This window comes from Polypterus senegalus, chromosome 8 (genome assembly GCF_016835505.1).
Source record: "Polypterus senegalus isolate Bchr_013 chromosome 8, ASM1683550v1, whole genome shotgun sequence".
Taxonomy (NCBI): domain Eukaryota; kingdom Metazoa; phylum Chordata; class Cladistia; order Polypteriformes; family Polypteridae; genus Polypterus; species Polypterus senegalus.
Window position 1 is genome coordinate 15,158,219 of NC_053161.1, and position 24,239 is coordinate 15,182,457.

Here is a 24,239-nt window from a genome sequence, read left to right on the forward strand (position 1 = left end):
AACATTGAATAACACTGACACAAAACACCCAGGCTCCCTGATCAGCTACGAGCTGGCTGCTCAGCTCTCTCTCTGTAGCACACACACCACCAAAGCCCCTCCCTCCCTCCCTAGCTGCCTCCCTCCCTGCCTCCCTCCCTAGATCGCGCTATTAAACCTAAAGCCTGATCGCTGTAAACAATGTTGTTCAAATGAGTTTTAAGCACAGCAGAAAAAAAAGGAACAAATCCGAACTTCATTTAAAAACCAACTCGCAAGCAACCAAAAAAGTAACATTGCAACAAATCACACGATGAAGTTCTCCATGTAAACAATTTTTAATGAGTTTTAAGCACAAGGAAAAAAGCGAACATTTGAAAAAAGAGAAAAATAACATTGCAACAAATCGCATTATGAACTAAAAAAATTACTTTTGAAAAATCCGTAATACAAAAACCACCAAGAAAACTAACCTTGCATGAAACGAGTTCTGGCATTAAGTGTTTTCCTTCAGGTGTTTTCTCTCTTGTGATTTCTTGGGTTTCTGGTGCTTTTAGCTGTTTAGCTGGTGGGAGTGAAAGCCTCATGCAGCCATTCCAAAAAGAACGTTCTTGTGACCCTCCACATTACTGGCAGTCTGGCTTTGTTTACATTATGCTGCTTGAAAGCACGAGGGTTCTCCGATTGGTAAATGAGTAAACTGGTAAACAGTTTTTCCACCTTTTGTAATTTCTTTCTTTACGATTTCAATTTTCTTCAAAACTTTCTTCTGACCACTCTCCACTTGCTTAGAAGCCATAGTTAACTGCAAAAGCACACGAAATACTGTAGAGCACAAAGAGAGTGCACGTCTTATTGAAAACAATGCTCAAGGAGCGGCTTTGCTTAAATGAAAAAGCATGGCAGCTCTCTTTCTCTCTCAGGCTGCCTGTGGGGGAGGGGATGGTTTCGCTTGCACTACAGCCTACAGATAGGCAGGCAAACACGTGCAGCAATCTCCTCCTCCCCCTTCCCAGCAGGCACGCGTGCTCGCCTTTCTCTCTCTCTCTCTCTCTCTCTCTCTTTCAGCTCAGCTTGCAGGCAGGCAAGGGAACCTGGCTTGTTCAGTATACCGAGTGTGTGGTTGTGAACCGAGGCAAAAGTTTGCGATCTTTTGGTGCGTGAACCGAGTTTGCGTGAACGGGACGTTCGTGAACCGAGGTTCCACTGTATATATATATATATATATATATATATATATATATATATATATGCTAGCAGCACTCATAACAATGACAAAACAATTACATTGTCAATCATGTTAATTTTATTATTAAAATGTTTCCTTTTCTTTTACTTCTCGCTGCCAAGCGTGGGTATTTTGCTATATATATATATATATATATATATATATATATATATATATATATATATATATATATATATATATATATATATGACAACAATACTCATATCAATGACAAAACAATTACATTAACAATCTAATTAACAATCATCTTACGTTATTTTTAAAATATTTCTTTTTCATAACTTCTCTAACACAGTACTTCTCCGCTGCGAAGCGCGGGTATTCTGCTAGTAAATAATAAAATTGAAATCAAATAACATTAAAACATTAAAAGTTATGTCAACAAGTAATTAAAAGTATTAATAATTTAAGCATTTAACGAATATTTCAAAGATGGTAGACCTGACTGAATTGTAAGGCAAGTTGTAATAAAGGGAGTAAAAGTAGGTGTTTAGTTCTGATTTAAAAGAATGAACTGAGTGTGCTTCTCTTACACTTAATGGATAGCCATTTCAAAGATACAGTGGGATGCAAAAGTTTGGGCAACCTTGTTACTAGTCATTATTTTCCTGTATAAATCGTTGGTTGTTACGATAAAAAATATCAGTTAAATATATAATATAGGAGACACACACAGTGATATTTGAGAAGTGAAATGAAGTTTATTGGATTTACAGAAAGTGTGCAGTAATTGTTCAAACAAAATCAGGCAGGTGCATAAATTTGGGCACCACAAAAAAGAAATGAAATTAATATTTAGTAGATCTGCCTTTTGCAGAAATTACAGCCTCTAAACGCTTCCTGTAGGTTCCAATGAGAGTCTGGATTGTGGTTGAAGGTATTTTGGACCATTCCTCTTTACAAAACATCTCTAGTTCATTCAGGTTTGATGGCTTCCGAGCATGGACAGCTCTCTTTAACTCACACCACAGATTTTCAATTATATTCAGGTCTGGGGACTGAGATGGCCATTCCAGAACGTTGTACTTGTTCCTCTGCATGAATGCCTTAGTGGATTTTGAGCAGTGTTTCGGGCCGTTGTCTTGTTGAAAGATCCAGCCCCGGTGCAGCTTCAGCTTTGTCACTGATTCCTGGACATTGGTTTCCAGAATCTGCTGATACTGAGTGGAATCCATGCGTCCCTCAACTTTGACAAGATTCCCAGTCCCTGCACTGGCCACACAGCCCCACAGCATGATGGAACCACCACCATATTTTACTGTAGGTAGCAGGTGTTTTTCTTGGAATGCTGTGTTCTTTTTCCTCCATGCATAACGTCCCTTGTTATGCACAAAATAACTCCATTTTAGTTTCATCAATCCGCAGCACCTTATAGCACCATACAGCATCTCCTTGTGTAAAGTGCGCCAAATGGTTGAACGATGCACAGTGACTCCATCTGCTGCAAGATGATGTTGTAGGTCTTTGGTGCTGGTCTGTGGGTTGACTCTGACTGTTCTCACCATTCGTCGCTTCTGTCTATCCGAAATCTTTCTTGGTCTGCCACTTCGAGTCTTAACGTGAACTGAGCCTGTGGTCTTCCATTTCCTCAATATGTTCCTAACTGTGGAAACAGACAGCTTAAATCTCTGGAACAGCTTTCTGTATCCTTCCCCTAAACCATGATGGTGAACAATCTTTGTCTTCAGGTCATTTGAGAGTTGTTTTGTGACCCCCATGTTGCTACTCTTCAGAGAAAATTAAAGGAGGCGGGACACTTACAATTGACCCCCTTAAATACTCTTTCTCATTATAGGATTCACCTGTGTATGTAGGTCAGGGGTCACTGAGCTTACCAAGTCAATTTGAGTTCCAATAATTAGTTCTAAAAGTTTTGGAATCAATAAAATGACAGTGGTGCCCAAATTTATGCACCTGCCTGATTTTGTTTGAACAATTATTGCACACTTTCTGTAAATCCAATAAACTTCATTTCACTTCTCAAATATCACTGTGTGTGTCTCCTATATGATATATTTAACTGACATTTTTTATCGTAACAGCCAACGATTTATACAGGAAAATAATGACTATTAACAAGGTTGCCCAAACTTTTGCATCCCACTGTAAGGTGCACAGTAGGCAAATGCTTGAAGTTATGCAGGGGTTGGATATTCCAACAAGACAATGACCCAAAACACAGTTTGAAATTTACAAAGGCATTCATGCAGAGGGAGAAGTACAGTGTTCTGGAATGGCCGTCACTTGTCTAGAATATCATTGAGAATCTATGGAATGATTTGAAGCAGGCTGTCCATGCTCGGCAGCCATCAAATTGAACTGAACTGGAGAGATTTTGTATGGAAGAATGGTCAAAAATACCTCCGTCCAGAATTCAGACACTCATTAAAGTGTTCATCTAAGTATTGATGTAATATCTCTTGTGACAGATAGGTGCTATTGCTCCCTTGAACCCTTGTCCAAGACGCCAGACACCAGATAAAAGTCCAAAAGTTGACTTTATTCATAAACAACAGTGCACACAGCACCCTTCTCTCCACAATACTCATTAAGTAATGACAATACAATCACTAATCAATCCTCCACTCCCGGACGCGTTGCCACCCTTCCACCCAGCTCAGCTCATTGTCCGGGAGTTCCCACAATCCTTTTATAGTCCGTGAGCCGGAAGTGCTTCTGAACCCCTAGTCCAGGTGACTTCTTAGCACTTCCGGGTCAGATCAAAAGTCTTCTTTTTCTTCACTCTGGAAGCATGTCATTCCCCTTGTCCATGTGACTCGGACGTACTTCTGGGGCATAGGGCAAATAATATTCTTTGTTCCTCCCTGCAGCTCCATCTAGCGGCCCCTGTGGTATCCAGCAAGGCTGTGGATGAAAACTCCATTGTCCAGGATTCCCTGCTGGTCTTCGGGGCACTTCCATGCTGCAGGAAGGGCTCCATCTGGCGGCCTGGGGGTATTGGCCGGGATGACAAGCCGGCCATAGACCACACTCTGTTGGGGTGCCCAAATTTATGCACCTATCTAATTTTGTTATGATGCATATTGCATATTTTCTGTTAATCCAATAAACTTAATGTCACTGCTGAAATACTACTGTTTCCATATAAGGCATGTCATGTATTCAAAGGAAGTTGCTACTTTGAAAGCTCAGCCAATAATAAACAAAAATCCAAAGAATTAAGAGGGGTTCCCAAACTTTTTCATATGACTGTAAGTCTACAGAATCGTCAGAACCAAGTTAATTTTTTAAACAATGACTTGGCAATTAAGGGCATTTTTAAAGGTCAGGGCACAGAGCCAATGAAAGCGACTTATTGATAATATTAAGTGTAGGACTAATTAAAACAGGAGACTGTTCCTTAATAAGGTAAGATGGCATAGGGTCTAATCTGCAGGTTGCAGGTTTGGAACTAGTTATCAGGCTGAACAAAGCCACAGGATAAACTATTCAAATTGTGAAAAGCTGCTAGAGGCCTGAACCTCAGTGCCTGCATCCATGAAAGTACTGGAGAGAGCATAGCCATCATTCTGTGAGGAATGTAGACCATTGATTTTATCTCTAATCAAGTCAATCTTATTTATGAAAAATCTCAGAAATTCATCAGTATTGAATACAGTATCAAGCAAGAAATGTGGATTATTTCTATTAGTATTCATCAAATTAGAGAAATATGCTGTTTTAGTAGCTGAATGTGCGTGTTTATAATTTTTAAACTTTCTACCCAGGCAAGATAAAAACCCTCTTGTTTTGTCATATGCCACCTGCGCTCAAGTTTTCAGCAAGTCTGTTTGAGTACACGAATGTCATCTGAAAACCATGGTGTAGATTTCATCTGGGTACCTTGTTATAAAAGGAGCTAAAGATTGAAAAATTTAAGATACACATTATTCAGATTATCTGTGAGATTGTCAAGTGAATTTCAATTTATTCTACATGCATCAAGTATATCAGGTAGATGCTCATCCAGTGTAGACTTAGCATTATTGTATAGAGAGCGATAAGTATATGTACTAGGCTCGAGACAATTACTTGGAGTACAGAGAGAAACTGGAACCTGTAAAACTGATGAAACATCAGTGTCAATACCCTTTGTGAAGATTAGGTCCAGTGTGGTTCCACGGTTGTGAGTAGCATCCTTTACATGTTGGGTGAAATTTAAACTAGCAATAAGAACAATAAAAATACCATTGCTTTAGAATCTAAATAGTCATTTACCTGTATATGCAAGATAAAATCATCCAGTAAAATTACTTTATCATAATTAACTAGAGCAATTGACAATAACTCAAAAAACCGAAGATAGGAAATTGGAGTTATGCCTTGGGGGTATATAAATAGTATAAGAATATGCTGAGTTCTGACAACCATAGTTAAATATTAAAAACTTGAGAAATCCTCAAAAGTGCAATTGGTGCAGGACAAAAGGTTGGAAATGATGGCTGCAATTTCACCCCCATTCTTGCCTTATCTAGCAGAAAATAAGATGCTATAGTCTGGAGGAGGAGCCACAATAAGTGTAACTGATGCAGTGGATGAGAGCCGACACATTCAATAAGAAATAGACTATATTGAGAAATAAAATCACAAATATAAAAACTCTTACTAGAGGGTGACCTAATGTTCAATAGTGCAAGCTTCATAACATATGACTTAGACTGGAACATGAAGTTAAATTAACATGCAAGTACATTTCAACTTCTAAACAACTTAAATTTATCTTTTATAGAAATACATTAAATGCTATTGAACAGCTACAATAGAACAGAAGCCTGATGCTTCACCATCAGTTTACATCAACTTTCATCATTAGCAGAATAAAGTTAAAAAATGTTGTAGCCCGATATAGAAATAGATAGATGGAATAGTTTAGAAAACATTTTTAATACACAAAAGTTTGTAATGATGTGTGTGGAATTAAAAGCTGTATTTTTTTTAAGAAATACCATCTGTGCTTTTTTTATTTGAATAAATAAATAATATCTGTTATGTCTTTATCCATCTCTCTCTATTCTTTTAATAGTGTCTCATTATTGGAGCTGGACCATGTGGCCTTCGAACGGCCATTGAACTGTCTTTTCTTGGAGCAAAAGTTGTCATTGTTGAAAAAAGGGATGCATTCTCCCGAAACAATGTTTTACACTTATGGCCCTTTACCATTCAAGATTTACGAGGACTTGGTGCAAAGAAATTCTATGGAAAGTTTTGTGCTGGTTCCATTGACCATATCAGTGAGTTCATAAATGTTATTGAAGTGACATTAGCCTTAACTGATAAATGAATTCAGGAAGGACAAATTCCCTAACCTTTTTTTCTCTCTCTTTTTTCTTTTTGTTTTTGTAAAAAAAAACCAAAAAAAACACAGGTATCCGGCAGCTTCAGCTGATGCTATTGAAAGTGGCTTTAATTCTTGGAATTGAGATCCATGTTAATGTTGAGTTCTGTAGCCTCATTGAGCCTCCTGAGGATCAGGAAAATGAAAGTAAATCATCTTTGCATTCTTATTTTTTGTTGCAGGAGTAGTTAGATTTACGATTCTGATTATAGTTTAGTCTTTGCCTTAATATGCATCACTTATTAAAGGTTTATTTAATAAGATGTGTGTACTTGTCAAACCTGGGTAGTATCCATTTTTAAAATCTTGAAATCTCCTTCTACTGTTTAAAAATGAATAATGTTTTGTCACAATCACAGTACACTTTGGAGAACAAATTGGACTAAAATACAGGTTCAACTTTATATATGATGTTTGATAAAAAAAATATGGTGAATGTTTAAATAAATAAAAATTACAGTAAAAGACACATTGCCATCAATCCTTAAAATACTCTCCCTCTCCTCAAACACACTTATCCCATTGTTGGCTTCTTTCTGAAGCAGTTCTAGAAGTCCTCTTTTGTGAGTGTGTTTAGTTCCGCTGTCTTGATATCCTGCACGTCAATCAAGATCCAACATGAAGGTGACAATAATGGTGTTTTTTGATTTTGATGGAATTGTATAAGCTGAGTTTGTACCCAGGAACACTAAGGTGAATTCTAAATATTAGAAAGGCTTATTAGAATGTTTAGGAAATGATTTGCTTAGAAAACCACCTGAGTACACGGTTTCATCCTCCATCGTGACAATACCCTGTTTCAAACATTGCTTCTGGTTCAGCAATTTCTGACATTCACAAAAGAGGACATCTAGACATGCTTCAGAAAGTGGAAAGAATGATGGGATGAGTGTGTCCAAAACAAGGGGGAGTACTTTGAGAGGGATTAATGGCAATGTGTCTTTTACTGTAATGTTTTGTTTTTTTTTTGTATTTTTTGACCACACCTCGTACTATAAGCAATATAACAACAAAACAGAAAATATTTAAGACTAACAGACAGCCTAGGAGGAGGTTTTAAACAGTGTGTTTCAAAATGATCTAAGTAAATCAATCATAACTACAGTATAAACCTACAAAAGCATGTTATATTGTAACAGAGTAGTAGTGATCAGCAAGTATAAAAAAGAGTGATGCATTGCCACAGGATTTGGCAGAACAAGAAAAACTTATAAATAATAGATATGGTTTTCAAGCTAATTAGCTTTTTACAAGCTAATTTCATTTAGTGTATCATTTATAGTACACTTCTGTTGAATAGCAGGTATCAATGAAGATTGTAAAAGATAGCACCAGCTCAAAAGAGAGCTGAATGATCAAGCAAAGACAGATTTAGAGATAGTGAGGCATTATAAAGAATTAAGAGTAGAGATATGATTTTTACTTGTGGCATTCTAAAGTATTTAAGTAATTTGTATTTTTGTTGGTGTTAGTAAAATGCTTTAATTTGGTCTAAGCAAGAGGAATGCTTATAAGATCACAGCTAGGAATACCACCCAACCACACCACTACTCCAGGTGACAATCCTGAGTGTTGAGATCCTGAAGTCAGGACCAGTTTTGTTTGAACTGGACAACCAAATCATTGATAACATAGAAAAGTGGTTTTGTGTTACCATGAGTGAAATGTGCTTATGGTTGGGTTTTAATTAGGTGGCTTAATGAGTGTCTCCTTTCTAAACTAATCCAACACCTCATGAAGCTGGTGTTCAATGTAGGGGCGGTAAATTTGAACTGCAAACATCAGCGGTGCTTTCATTAACCTGCTGTGACAGATAGCAAGCTTCTGTTTATGACAAACTATCTGCAGTTGAAAAGTCTCTTTAAAAAACACGCTGTTAGACATATAAATGTTTTTTGTATGTGCAGAGAGCACATTGCATGTTTCAAAACTAAGCATAACCTGATGTAAGGGAAAAACTCTTCTGTAGCATCAGATTATGCAGTGGCATTCGATAGCATCAATGGGTGAATGGTAAATGCAAATGTTATGTTTTTCAAAGGTGGCGTGTGTTCTCTCTGTTCAGCATTACACTGATAGCATAGGAGTTCATGTATACTTGAAAAGCTGGCAGCTTTGCTTGTGAAAATATGAACTGCAAAACATGAACTTGAAATAAACGGTGTGCGACACCCCGTCAAAAGAATTGCTGTTAAGAGAGCTGATAACAAAGAACCTCAGAACATGCAGATTTCATACTCAAAACACCTGAATCAATAAATCTACCTAATAACACCAGTAAAATCAGGGAGAAAACTGCACAGCACCCACCTTCTGACTGCACGTCTAAACAAATAACTAAATATAATGTTACTGTCTAATTGAAAATGCAAACATGCCATGACAAAATAGCTGCAGTGTTTTATCAAACTGTATATTTCCATAGACCACAGTGCTTCTTTAAACTCTGTTTACTGTTGTTATGACATATATTAATGCAATAGTTAAAATGACAGAAAAATAACATTTCATTTCAGACATACCCACTTCTCAAATATGGGGAGCCCAGTAGCTGCAGTGTGGTCTATATGTGTTTGTATGTGTCTGTGTCTCTTTGTCTCCACTGTTGCAGCGCTCATTACAACGTGCAAATTAATTCCTAAGCTTCATTTACCTTGTGCTGCTGAGCTACTAAATGGACAACATCAATTTTAGCTTTGTATTTTCTGTCAATGTCACTTCTTAAGAATCTCTTGCTCTCTCCCCGATACCACGGCAGCAGTTTAAAATGCACAGACTAAGGGAATTGGGGACAAGTTTTTCAGAAAGAAGCTCTGTGTGTATAGCCTTTGCAGCACAAGATTTTGCCCATGTTCACTGCATTCTTCTTAACGTGTTGTCCCCAGAAGTGTATTCTTGTTCGAGAATCACATCTGGGCTAGTGAGACTAGGTGGTATGTTGACAAATAGTGTCTTCAATAGCCGAAGGGGAGGAGGCTGATGATGAGAAAGAGAACATGAGATTCGGTCATTGCTTAGACAAGGGAGTATGCAGAGGTGCAAGTGATCTGGAATACCTGTGACAGAGGTATTCAGTTTAGTACTTTTGGAGGTAAGGGAATCCAAATTGTAGATAGAGAGTAATTAGGCTTAAACTGGGCGTAAACAGACTGAGAAAATCTAAATGTTCAGAAGTATGAACAGTTGACATACTTCATATCAAGTCATATACGGACTGAAGTAAGGGTTTTAGCAAAGAAATAGATATACAGTAATCCCTCGCTATATCGCGCTTCGACTTTCGCGGCTTCACTCTATCGTGGATTTTAAATGTAAGCATCTAAATATACAGTATATCACGGATTTTTCGCTGGTTCACGGATTTCTGCGGACAATGGGTCTTTCAATTTATGTTACATGCTTCCTCAGTTTGTTTGACCAGTTGATTTCATACAAGGGACGCTATTGGCGGATGGCTGAGAAGCTACCCAATCAGAGCACGTATTGCATATTAAATAAAACTCCTCAATGATATGCGATATGCTTCCTGCGTGCTGCTTCCCACACTTAAAAGCTCTAACAGCCCGTATTGATTTTTTATTGTTTGCTTTTCTCTGTCTGTCACTCTCTCTGAGAAATACTGGCAGATACTTAGCCATCATGCAATACCATCAGGGAGGCATATGACTGGCCCCATTATCTGCTCCTGACAGAGGGGGTGTGAGCAGAGGGGCTGTTTGCACAGTGGCTGTTTGCTTAGAAGATACGGACGCCGCCTGTAAAAAAAAAATGCTGAAAGGCTACCTTCACATTGAACCCTTCATTGCGCTGCTTTATCGCGGTGCTTGCATACTTAAAAGCGCAGCAGCCCTATTTATTTTTGATTGTTTATTGTTTATTCTCTCTCTGACATTCTCCGCTCCTGACGGCGCACCTTGAAGAGGAACATATGTTTACATTCTTTTAATTGTGAGAAAGAACTGTCATCTCTGTCTTGTCATGGAGCACAGTTTAAACTTTTGACTAAAGGGTGTTATTTCATGTGTAGAGGGCTCTAATAATGTTAAAAAATGTATTTAGAAGGTCGTAAACAGGTTTTCTATGCTCTAACTGCGAAAATATTAGATTTATAAATAAAGAAATCTACTTCTTGGAAATTCATTTATCTGTCTGGAGTGGATCAACCGCTATAAACGAGGGTTTACTGTATAACTGTGCGGAGAATATTTATAAACAGTGTGGGAGAGTTTCTAAGAGCTTAAAATATATAAAAATAACCATACAAACATATTGTTTCTATTTCGCGGATTTTCACCAATCACGGGGGGTTCTGGAACGCAACCCCCGCGATCGAGGAGGGATTACTGTATCATGTCAAACAAGAAATGCAGAGGAACATAAAACTTTCATAGCAACTTACAAGACAGACTTGAAGAAAGATCAGGAGCTGTATCTGAAAGATAAATACTAATGCTGAGTTCCCTTCTCTCAGCCATTTAGATGTAGAACGCTGAAGAAGTGGTTGGCCTCAGGGTTAACAAGAACATCAACACACATGTTCTTGTTTAACCTATTTTGTCAGTTCCAATTTACAATTTAAATACAGTTAAAATTCAGTTACAACAAATATCTTTACAATGAAATTTTCATTAGTACAAAGTATTTTTATGGTCTTGACAGTTTCCCCATATGACAAGAGTCTATAGAAATCATGTTACTACGAAATACATTCAGCACTTTCATTACAACAAAGTGCCCAAAAGACCTTGAAATGCCTAAACGAATCATCCACAGAGTAGTTGGTTCTGTGGTCGCAATCTCAGTTGTGCACGACGATCCCCAAACAGAAACATTGTCAATTTTTTTTCTTTCTTCGAGCTTTGTTCATACTGTTTTTTGCTGTGTTTCTTTTCTGTGGTTTTCAGTGATACCTTTTGCCTATTGCTCGTCAACATTTGAAAAACATCCATTGGAATTTAACTCATTGTCACTGTCCTATAGAAACAGCAGACATGAAAAAACGCTAACTGTTCATATTAGAAAGAAAAAAGAAAAACTTTAAATTTTTACAGCTCTTGATTGCGGCAAAAAGAAAAAAGACACTGCCAGTGAGTTCTGAATTTTGCCATCAACACTGTCAACTTTCTTGAAAGAGCGAGCAAAAAAAGAAAAATCTATGAACTGCCGCATTTGAATTAGTCAAAAAAGTAGTTTTTATGTGGTTCAGTGATGCTCATTCAAGAAACATTCCTATTAATGCAGCACTCATTCAAGAAAATATAAGGTTTCTAAACTCTCTTGGGACCTCCCCCAACTAGATAACATGCCGAGGAGCGTCCTGAAGTGTGATCACCATGTCTGTGGAAGACTGTTTATCTGTAGCTGGGGTAACAGCAGGCTCACAGCTCTGCTGCATCTCTCCGCCAAAGCAAACTCGATGGGTGATGCAAGGAACATTGTAAATGCAGGGAACAGTATTACTTGGCCACTTCCCTAGTCACAATCCTGCCTGACTGCTGTGTCTGTGTATAGGAGATCACGCTACAGTAAATAACCCTGCTGTTCCTGTTTCAAGCTGAATAAAGCTGGTTTTGCTAAAGTACTGAGACACAGCCTTGTGTTTTGGGGTGCAAGACAGGGATATATAGCGCAACCATGATCTTTTAGGATTTGCTTCTTGGGTGTTTCGCTGCAGTGCTGTGAGCACTTCCACAGATGTGGCAATTGCACTTCAGGATGCACTTCAGTGTGTCATCCCGTTGGGCGGAGAGTGGGTCCTAAAAGAGTTCAGAAACCTCACAATATGAAGAAGAAAAGGATGATTCAGCGTCTGATTGATAACTGTGCTGTCCACAACATACTTCCACATTTAGATAATGTTTGTGTTGGAGTTGGTCTCGTCCGATGCGAGAGATGGACGTCTGAAGTTGAGCTCCGCTAGCAGCGGTGTTGTTTTCATATTTGCTTATTATCCTGAGATATCCTGTATCTATTCAACCCAAGGAGACTGCTACAGTATATATGTAAGCATATATAAACATGGCCAGCAAGAAAGGGGGTCCGAAAGAATCAAAAACTAAAGCTGCACCCAAGCTAAGATCAGCAAGCCCTAGCTCAAGATACGGCCTTTCAGAGAGAGACCTGGATCAGCTGGGCGAAAGTACAGGCTCTTCGGGACCAAGGTTCGCTACATCGCGCCGGCTGAGAGTGAAAAGGGAGCGAATGTACGATCGTGAGTGCAGATCTCGATAGCTCGCCGATCGGAGAACAACACCTGAAAATGGAAAAGGCCTTACAGTCCGCGATCTCAGTTACTCCACGCGAGCCGGGAATAGCGGGGACACCGGCTACAGTAGAGCCTGACGCTTCACCTACGGTACAAGAAAGCACAATTGAAATGTCTAAACTGCAGGTGATGTTTGCTGAGCTCATACATGATATAAAGAAAACCGAGAAGGCAAATGAGAAAGCAAGGACAAAGGCACATGAGAGACTGAAACAGGAATTGAAACAGGAGATGCTGGTATTGAAACAGGAGTTGCAACAAGCAAACGAAACGCAGCGGCAGGAGTTGCAACAAGCAAACGAAACGCAGCGGCAGGAGTTGCAACAAGCAAACGAAACGCAGCGGCAGGAGTTGCAACAAGCAAACGAAAGCGCTGCGGCAGGAGTTGCAACAAGCAAGCAAGCGCTGCGGCAGGAGTTGCAACAAGCAAACGAAACGCTGCGGCTGATGCTCCAACAGCCAAATGAAAGGAATGTGCTGAAGAAAAAACAGAAAATGTCAGCTCCGAATGCAAAAAACTCGGAGACAGACTGTCTGCTTTGGAAGATGGTAGTAGAAGGTATAATGTCAGAATTGAAGGTCTGCCTGAGAATCGAGAAAGTTCAAACCCGGTGAAATTCGCAGCTGAACTTTTTTCTAAAATAATCGGGGACGACTTTAAAGCAGAATCTGAGATAGCAGCGGCTTATCGCGTACGCGGATCAAACACCGTTAGACCCAGACCAAGGTCTTTTATTGTTCGTTTTGAACGATTATCATTTAAGCTAGAGGTGATGGCACTCCTCAGAAACAAGGAAGATATTACATTTGAAAATAACCACATTCGTATCTTCCCTGACTTCTCTTCAGCAACAGCTACTAAACGCCCAGCCTTCTACAACATCAAACAGCGGTTACGGCAAGCCAGCATCAAACACAGCCTCTTGCATCCGGCAAAACTTAAAGTGGAATGGCAGGGTCAATTCTATGTCTTCGCTAGCAAGAAAGAAGCAGAAAGGAATTAAGAAAGCTGATTCCGGGACTATTCTGATACATAATAGTGAGTCATGGCGGTTCATGATAAAGCAAGGATTAATAATCTACTGTCTGATCTATTCGTTTTAAAATACGGGTTTTATCAGCATATATTCTCATATATTCTCATTATTACTTAGTATTACTAGGGCGCTATCTGTTTATGTTTTATTGTGCTTAATTACTTTTTCTTTCTTTTTTTTTTTTCTTTCTATTTATTTCATCTCTACCCGAAACAAGACTGTTCAATATCATACCCTTGGTTTATTGTTATTGCTATTGCTGCATTAAGACTTGTTATGCTTATTCTGGACACATCTTTAACACCATCACCCGGGTTTATTATCTGGGTGTATCATCTTAATGCACTAAAATTGCTGAAGACTATATATATATATTTTAAGTGCAGAATTCTTTTTTAAAGACTATATTGGTAATAGATATCTCTATCTTTTAACCCTGAAACGCCGCTGCATTGGGGCTTGTTTTGCTTTGGACGTGCTCTGTCTCTGGGTATGTCAGAGGACTGGGACTGTGTGAAGTGGGTTTTAGCCTCACTTGGGGAGGCAAAAAGGGGGGGTGGGGGTTAAGGAGGGGAATGAAAGAGAGCAGGCTTGATCTATACCTAATCTATTCTATTAATCTTTATAATTATAACTATCAACGTAATAATAAGCTGCATGGCAGCAACTGTAGGGGAAATAGGAAATTAAAGCCAAAGCTGTCGCACTTCCAGTTAAGACTATAAAATGACATCAAAAACTCAGAATCCATGTCTCCATGATGGGACAGTTAACCTCGTAAGCTGGAATGTTAAAGGCCTGAATCACGAATTAAAGAGAAAGAAAGTACTCTCTCACCTAACAGGTCTAAATGCTAAAATAGTATTTTTACAGGAGACCCACTTACTAAGCAAGGATCAGTTCCGGCTGCAAAAAGACTGGACTGGCCAAATGTTCCATTCTAGTTTTACAAGAAAACTAGAGGTGTGGGAATTCTCATACATAGAACAGTACCATTTGTAGCATCAGATGTAGTATTGGATCCTGAAGGGAGATATGTGATGGTCATGGGAGACTTCTCTAACTATACAATGATTTTGATAAATGTTTATGCACCTAATGTTGATGATAAGGAATTGATACAAAATTTTATTTGCATCCATTCCCAATCTGAACACTCATAAAGTTATAATGGCTGGGGACTTTAATTGTGTTCTAAATCCACTTTTAGATAGGACTTCCTCCACAGGGGGAACAGCATCTAACACCGCAAACATAATTAGAAAGTTTATAACTGATCACACCTTATCAGACCCCTGGAGGTTCTTAAACCCAAATTCAAGAACATATTCTTTCTACTCACTAGTACATCATTGCTACTCAAGGATTGATTACTTCAAAACATGGCAGGATCTAATCAGTAATATTTTAAAATAAGTTCATAAAGCACAGAGAATTTATTAATTTAGGTATGTTTTCAAGCCTTATATTTTACGCCGTTTAGCTTGCTCTCTCTCTCAGGGGTGGGGATCGATCTGTTCTTAACTCAATTTTTCTTTTTGTAAAAACTTGATTGCTTTGTATGGATTCCAATAAAATTAATAATAAAAAAGAAGATAATGTTTGTGTTGAATTCCTCCCCTCCCAATTGCACAGCAATGCTTCAGCCATTGGAAAAAATTCTCGTCAGCATAATTTATAGGCAGGATGAAATTAAAATTAACATGAAAGAAGCTTTTGAAATGATTGAAAATACCTGGAGGCAAGTTAAATAAAGATCCCAAGGGGGAATTCACATAATCCAGCAGCAGTATACTGATACAAAAAACAATATTAAATTAAAGAGTAATAAAAATGCATGTAAAAACAGACAATAACTTTGAATAATGTTAGCATTTACTCCCCCGGGTGGAATTGAAGAGTCGCATAGTGTGGGGGAGGAACGATCTACTCAGTCTGTCAGTTGAGCAAGACAGTGACAAAAGTCTGTCACTGAAGCTACTCCTCTGCCTGGAGATGACACTGTTCAGTGAATGCAGTGGATTCTTCATGATTGACAGGAGTTTCCTTAGTGCCCGTCGCTCTGTCACAGATGTTAAACTGTCCAGCTTTATTCCTACAATAGAGCCTGCCTTCTTAACAAGTTTGTCCAGGCGTGAGACGTCCTTCTTTATGCTGCCTCCCCAGCATACCACCGCGTAGAAGAAGGCACAACCATCTGGTAGAACATCTGCAGCATCTTATTGCAGATGTTGAAGGACGCCAACCTTCTAAGAAAGTATAGTCGGCTCTGACCTTTTTTTACACAGAGCATCAGTATTGGCAGTCCAGTCCAATTTGTCATCCAGCTGCACTCCCAGGTATTTATAGGTCTGTACCCTCTGCACACAGTCTCCTCTGATGAGCCTCCTAAAATCCACCACCAGTTCCTTGGTCTTGCTGGTGTTCAGGTGTAAGTGGTTTGAGTCACACCATTTAACATAGTCTTTAATTAGCTTCCTGTACTCCTCCTCCTGTCCACTCTTGATGAAGCCCACAATAGCAGTGTCATCAGCGAACTTTTGCACCTGGCAGGACTCCGAATCATATTAGAAGTCTGATGTATATAGGCTGAACAGGACCGGAGAAAGTACAGTCGCCTGCGGCGCTCCTGTGTTGCTGACCACTATAGTGACAAATACAGAATCTCATTACAACAAAATATTTGTTTAGGTCCCTAGCAGTAATTTTACCTGCATTTCAAAATTTCAAAATGTCAATGTGTTGACAAATGATGATGCTCAACGTACTGTTATTTACTACACTTTATGACAAGTATGTATCATCTTTTCACTGTGTGTTAAGGTAGGGTGAGGATTTGTACAGAGTGAGGTGAAAAGAGGTGACTCTGTTTTTCCAAATCCTTGGCTTCTCCTGTATAATGTACGTAATTAATCAAGGCAAAAAGAAGTACAACTTCAGAGAAAAAATAGCAAACAAGAAATTCTGCGTGGACATGTATTGCCTATAGTAGCCGGCTAAAAATTCTGCGTTTGTGAAATCCATACTTTCTTTGCAAAAAAATATTTGTTTTTTAAGTCCTTCAAATGATTTTGTTATCATGGCACTGATTTGTGCTTAAAATAGACCTTTTTGGCCGATGCAACGAAAAGCTTCCTGTTTAAATGGGGGTGCGAGACGTGAACTCAGCTTTTCGCCGCACCTCATTTGATTTATATATATATATATATATATATATATATATATATATATATATATATATATATATATATATATATATATATATATGCACCCTGCCTTGCACCCTGTGTTGGCTGGGATTGGCTATATATATATATATATTGTGAGACTTGTCCGGACACCACCAGTCGGAGACCACATCTTTATAAAAATCACACGTTTATTTTCCATTAATAAACACAGTCCCAAACACCACACAATGCACAAAGCAATAATCACCCAAAATGAACTTTCTTTCTCTCAGTCCTTGGCCACCAATCTCCTCCTGGGAGCTTCGTCCTGCTCCCTCTCCCGACTCTAGCTCCCAGATTGCTGGGAGGCGGCGCCTTTTATTCCTGCCGGATGTGCTCCAGGTGGCTGATGACGATCTTCCGGCAGCACTTCCTGGTGTGGCGGAAGTGCTGCCCTTTGCCCCAGAAGCACTCCAGGCGTCCCTGGCAGGTTCCTCCGCCATCTTGACAAGTGTGGCGGAAGTAATGTTCTCTCAGGTTCTAGGAGGCTTAAGATGCCCCCTGGCGGTGGCCACGGGTCCCAACGAGTTGGAAAGTCTCTCCTCCTCTCCCGTGGTCCTCTTCTGCTCCAGGACGGTTGTGTCCTCCTGACCCGGAAGCTTTTACTGCCACCTTCCGGACCTTCTAGGCGTCCCGGCCGGGTAAGAAGCCCAGCCGTCTGTGACAATATATATGGATGCTTACTGTATTGCTGTATTTAGATTTACAGTTCTGGTTTTTAACTTATTTTATTGATAACATGTCCTATATAGAGTTCCACTTCTAATTCCATCTGGGAAAGGCCTTTTTATTTTAAAAACTGTTTTTTGAGGTGTAATATATTGGAAATTGCTTTCCTTCTCACATTAACTCGTAACTTTTGTTATTGCTTATGTGGGAGCATATATTCCATGCTGTGTTATGTAACACTTTCACTTATTTGGTCAGTTTTTTTTCTGCTTACCAGACTCAAGGACCGCCAGTCATAATGTGCCAAGTAGGCAGTTTGTGGCTTCAGCCACTAAGGTACACCCTATCTCATATAGTGGTGTTTCTACATTATGCATCGACTTCATTAGGGAGGTCTCCCTTTATCTCTTCTGACCTAGAATTAATTAATGAGCTCTTTATTATCCCGATGAGAAACTAGAAGCAGATTAGCAGTGCAGACAAAACTATGCTGAGGACAGGAAGATGTTGAAAAAGATGATCCACTGTAGCAACTCCTAACGGGAGCAGCCAAAAGAACAACAACATACATATCTAATATGACAAGCAGAGGTAATACAACAAAATATACAACCTGGACTTTTATTTATTTAATTATTAATGGCCTTTATTCCTGGTGGTGCATTTCATAGTTTTAGCCCAGACTAACTATGAGTAGCAAATGGAAAAGAAGACCTCCCTTCAAGGTTATTAGTGTATAAGCTGTTATTTGTTCTGGTATTGTTTCCATGAGATGCATTTTTTTAACCTTCTTTATTATTCAATTAAATAATTATTTTCTCATTTTGGTTTTGTATTTTTGCTATCACATGCTTTTCAGACCCAAGTTTAGTATTGAAATAAGCAGTTGTAGAGCAAGTGCACATTGTGAAAGCATAATTTTGTAGTGTTATGATTTTAAAGTTGTTTCTTGTTGCCCTAACCATTTTATAATTAGGTGTCATGGATTTCCTATTTAGCCGTTTATAGATACAAAACACATTTGCCCTTTTTCATAATTACTGTTTTGTGGTATAGCCAGTAAGCCTATTTATTACTTGTTTGCAACTCATTGTTAAAAGAGTATAAGTTAATATTTTTTGGTATTTTTGAGATCATTTTATGGTTTTCTGAGCTGTTCAGAACTTGGTTAGTTTTGGGCCTAATTCGGTTAGTTTTGGAGATGGTATGAGGTGTACAACATGCCATTAAGATAATCTATTTCATTTTCTCTGTAAATATGTTCGATATGTATGGAAGACTACTGTAATTTTACTAAAAAATCATTGAATAGGCCTCTGACTAGGCCAGCACCCTCTCCTAGACTTTTTTTGAAGGATAAATACTTTATTGCATGCATTTAAAAATATCCAATCACATGTGCATTCTTTCTAAGCTGGTTTATTTATAGCTGTATAATGGAATTGGTTGGCTTACTAAACTGTCATGATATTATGGTTTTTTATATATTTTTTTTAGGGATAGGATGGAGGGCTGAAGTACATCCTAGAACACATCCTATTTCTGAACTTGAGTTTGACGTCATCATTGGGGCTGATGGGAGAAGGAATACCTTGCCAGGTATTAATACATAAAACATATTTTCAAATTAAAAATGTATTCTGGCTTATTTTACAATTTTGGCTATTCTTTAAATTACTATAGGTATGGTAGTTTGCCTAGTCAGAATCTGGATTACTGGCCAAATAAGGTTTTGCGTGACAGGGTATTATTGGGACTCAACAACAAACCAGAAGCTTGTATGGTGGACTTGCATTACCATAACTAGTGCAAGTGCAACAGTAGGGGCAGTAGGCCCTGTATCTGCAGGGTGCCCAGCAAGGACTATAGGCAGAGGGAACCAGCTTTGTGCTTAAGGAAGGGTGACTAGGGTGGAACTAATTCTCATATGAAGTGATAAATGAACTAATTTCATGGAAAGAATAGATCAACATTTCTGACTGATAAAGGGCACATGAAAATAACTCTTTTTTTCAAAATTTGTACATATTGATTTTAGTCAATACTACTAAGACTATGTGGCATTATTGCTCACAATTAGTTAGAATGACTGTATATTCTTGTAATGTTGAAGCTTTTAATCTATTATTACTCAGGGCTGACAGATATTCACTAAAAAAAACTTAAAGGGGTGCCTTTTGAAGAAACAAAGATGGTAGTCTCATAACAGCTGTTAATTTGAAAGAGTTGTTATCCTTCATTGCTAATTGCCTGTTATTGTATATCAGTAGTGCATATTTTATTTAGTTAATAAATTCTTGTATTTAAATTTTGCTTTATGTTAATCTCAGACAATGTCCAGATTGTTTATTGGCCATTTTATCAAAAGGAATGTTATAAATTGAATTTGTATTCAATGTTAGGTTTCCGTCGAAAGGAATTTCGTGGAAAACTTGCAATTGCTATTACAGCCAACTTTATCAATCGCAACACTACAGCTGAGGCTAAAGTTGAGGAGATCAGTGGTGTGGCCTTCATCTTTAATCAGAAATTTTTCCAAGATCTGCGTGAAGCCACTGGTGAGTTTAAAAACACAAACCTATTTACTTAATTTGAATTCAGTATTCATTTTTTGTCTTAAGTAAAAAGCTGTAAATGTTTTTTTTCTGCCATCACCACGCGTTTGCATACGTAGTTATGCAGCAAGCTAAACACTCCTTCAACAAACACCCAATGCACTGATGATATTCAGGCATTTAATGAAAGTGGTGTGAAACAGTAAAGTAAACAGCAATGCCTATCAGAGTTTGTAAGCTTAATATACATTTTTCCTTAAAAATGCCTTCAGATTTAATGCAAACTACTTGTTATTATTTCCTTATGAAATGACATATATATTACAAAATACAGTAGATTCTTTTGCGCAAAGACATCCTGCCGCTTCATATTCAAATGCATAATAATAGGCCCGAACAATCATATACATGCTGTATATATTTACATACACACTAAACATTTGCAACTGCCACTCCATCATCTTCAGCCACGGGACGCTGCAAGCGGTGGCTGGAGGGGGGCGATTTCACTGACCGTGCAGTGTAGTGTCCCTCGGGCGGCTCCTGGCGGCATGCAGTTTCATTGCCCGCCCGCCATATATGGCTGCCTTTTTGTTCTCGGTGGATGGCTGGTAATGCTGCAAACGGTGGGTGTATGGAGGCTGGAGGGGGTGATTTCGCTGCTCACGCAGTGGTGGCAAGTGGTTTCAATGCCCACCCACCACATATGGCTGCCCCGTTCGTTCTTGGTGGACGGCTGGTAATGCTGCAAGCGGTGGCTGGAGTGGGGCTGTTTTGCTTCCTCGCACAGTGTAGTGTCTCTTGGGTGGCTCCCGGCGGCAAGCGGTTTCACTTCCTGCCCACCACACACGGCTGCCCCGTTCGTTCTCGGTGTGCAGCTGGTAATGCTGCAAGCGGTGACCCGGTTGTGGCTGAACAGAGGCCATTAAGGGTGAACGGGGCAGCGGGGGGTAGCATTGTAGTGTGCATCAAATGGCTGCCTATTGAATGGGGGCGATTCACTACCCGCCTTTGGCCACAATGTATTCGTTCTCGGTGGGCAGACGCTGCAGGCAGCATACTGTAATGGAGGTGACTGTGAGGTGGGCTGATGATGAACCGCCCGTCGATGCCCCCATTCATTCTCAATAGCAAGCTTGCTTCTACTGTTAAGTACATAGCAGGACGTTGTCTCTTGTCAGTACATCAGACGTTTTGACGACTGGTGCCTTCCTGCTGTGATAGCGTGTGCAGTGCTGTGCAGAAGAGCTCATCTTAGTCTTTTGTCTTCACCCTTCAACAATGTCTCAAACACAAATCTGATGCAAGTGCTAGTGATACAGTAAAGAAGAGAAAAACCATCACCATTGAAAATAAAGTAGAAATAATAAAAAGGTCAGAGAGATTTGAAACTCCATCATTCATTGTCAGAGCACTTGTTTACAGTCGGTCAACAATAGCATTTATTAAAAAAATGTACCTATTCTGACTTACATACAAATTCAAGTTAAGTACAAACCTACAGTCCCTATCTCGTATGTAACCCGGGGACTGCCTGTACATTCATGTAATAAGGTAACTACTCCCTATAAAATTGATATTTCTTTTTTAACATATGTGACAAATCAATATTTGATCCTCATTTAAACAGTATCGATAGATAAAGGTGATATAGCAAACATCATACTATATTTGCATTTTGTAGTTAGTTAAATAAACTAGGGGTGTCAAAAGAACTGATACTTTGGTACTAAGTCAATAATTCAAAATAAGTAACTGTATTAGCTTTTTTACAATGTCAGTGGTAATGAATTAGAGTTGGTACTGCCCTCAGATGTGAGTGCAAGTGGACAAATTAGACAAAAGTTGACAAAACGTGAATAAAAATTATATATATGAATTTAGTTAACAGTGGTGATACTACAGCACTGCATTAACAGATGCTGAAACGAAAAACAATAGAAGACACATCTTGCAAATTATTTATGCTATTGTTAAAAGAAAAAAAAAGGGCTAAAAACACTTTCATTATTGCCCTTTTATCCCGTTATGGAGTTATCAGAATCTGTGCATGCTTTTGAGAGTACATTGATGTGACTGGTAACATGTAATCGGTTAACTTGTAGTGTTATGCATTTCTAAAAGGAAATTAAATGATTGATTAATTGCTTTTTAATGCAATGTCAACATAGTCCCAATAAAAGAATGAAGAATTTTGCACACTGGCAGTGCTGACGACAGTTGTAGTAAGATAAAAGTGAAAATAGGTTTTTAACCAAGTGTCTATTTGGCTTATCTATTCCAATGATAAAATTATTTTTTTTTAATAATTTGTTAATACCACAATAAAACATATGTAGTTTTTCATTGCTTGGAAGTACAAGTGACATCTCCCTTGTAATATGACTTTTACTGCATTAATAGAAATAGCTGCAGTGGTGTGAAAAACTATTTGCCCCCTTCCTGATTTCTTATTCTTTTGCATGTTTGTCACACAAAATGTTTCTGATCATCAAACACATTTAACCATTAGTCAAATATAACACAAGTAAACACAAAATGCAGTTTTAAATGATGGTTTTATTATTTAGGGAGAAAAAAAAATCCAAACCTACATTGCCCTGTGTGAAAAAGTAATTGCCCCCTGAACCTAATAACTGGTTGGGCCACCCTTAGCAGCAATAACTGCAATCAAGCGTTTGCGATAACTTGCAATGAATCTTTTACAGCGCTCTGGAGGAATTTTGGCCCACTCATCTTTGCAGAATTGTTGTAATTCAGCTTTATTTGAGGGTTTTCTAGCATGAACCGCCTTTTTAAGGTCATGCCATAGCATCTCAATTGGATTCAGGTCAAGACTTTGACTAGGCCACTCCAAAGTCTTCACTTTGTTTTTCTTCAGCCATTCAGAGGTGGATTTGCTGGTGTGTTTTGGGTCATTGTCCTGTTGCAGCACCCAAGATCGCTTCAGCTTGAGTTGACGACAGATGGCCGGACATTCTCCTTCAGGATTTTTTGGTAGACCGTAGAATTCATGGTTCCATCTATCACAGCAAGCCTTCCAGGTCCTGAAGCAGCAAAACAACCCCAGACCATCACACTACCACCACCATATTTTACTGTTGGTATGATGTTCCTTTTCTGAAATGCTGTGTTCCTTTTACGCCAGATGTAACAAGACATTTGCCTTCCAAAAAGTTCAACTTTTTTCTCATCAGTCCACAAGGTATTTTCCCAAAAGTCTTGGCAATCATTGAGATGTTTCTTAGCAAAATTGAGACGAGCCCTAATGTTCTTTTTGCTTAACAGTGGTTTGCGTCTTGGAAATCTGCCATGCAGGCCGTTTTTGCCCAGTCGCTTTCTTATGGTGGAGTCGTGAACACTGACCTTAATTGAGGCAAGTGAGGCCTGCAGTTCTTTAGACGTTGTCCTGGGGTCTTTTGTGACCTCTCGGATGAGTCGTCTCTGTGCTTTTGGGGTAATTTTGGTCGGCCGGGCCAGTCCTGGGAAGGTTCACCACTGTTCCATGTTTTTGCCATTTGTGGATAATGGCTCTCACTGTGGTTCGCTGGAGTCCCAAAGCTTTAGAAATGGCTTTATAACCTTTACCATACTGATAGATCTCAATTACTTCTGTTCTCATTTGTTCCTGAATTTCTTTGGATCTTGGCATGATGTCTAGCTTTTGAGGTGTTTTTGGTCTACTTCTCTGTGTCAGGCAGCTCCTATTTAAGTGATCTCTTGATTGAAACAGGTGTGGCAGTAATCAGGCCTGGGGGTGGCTACGGAAATTGAACTCAGGTGTGATACACCACAGTTAGGTTATTTTTTAACAAGGGGGCAATTACTTTTTCACACAGGGCCATTTAGGTTTGGATTTTACATAGAGTCCTTCAGGTGCCTTTTGGCAAACTCCTGGTGGGCTGCCTTGTGCCTTTTAC

General features: G+C 38.9%; 1 protein-coding gene across 23 annotated transcripts in view; it reads left to right on the plus strand.

Annotated features, from left to right (window-relative positions):
* LOC120533808 (protein-methionine sulfoxide oxidase mical3a-like) overlaps positions 1-24,239 on the plus strand; it is a 457,937-nt gene that overhangs the window by 176,071 nt on the left and 257,627 nt on the right. For all 23 annotated transcript variants that reach the window (XM_039760805.1, XM_039760806.1, XM_039760797.1 and 20 more), the window contains 4 exons: positions 6,252-6,459; positions 6,594-6,710; positions 19,262-19,363; positions 20,167-20,322. In XM_039760805.1, the coding sequence (XP_039616739.1) occupies positions 6,252-6,459; positions 6,594-6,710; positions 19,262-19,363; positions 20,167-20,322 (583 nt within the window). The remainder of the gene's footprint in view (positions 1-6,251; positions 6,460-6,593; positions 6,711-19,261; positions 19,364-20,166; positions 20,323-24,239) is intronic.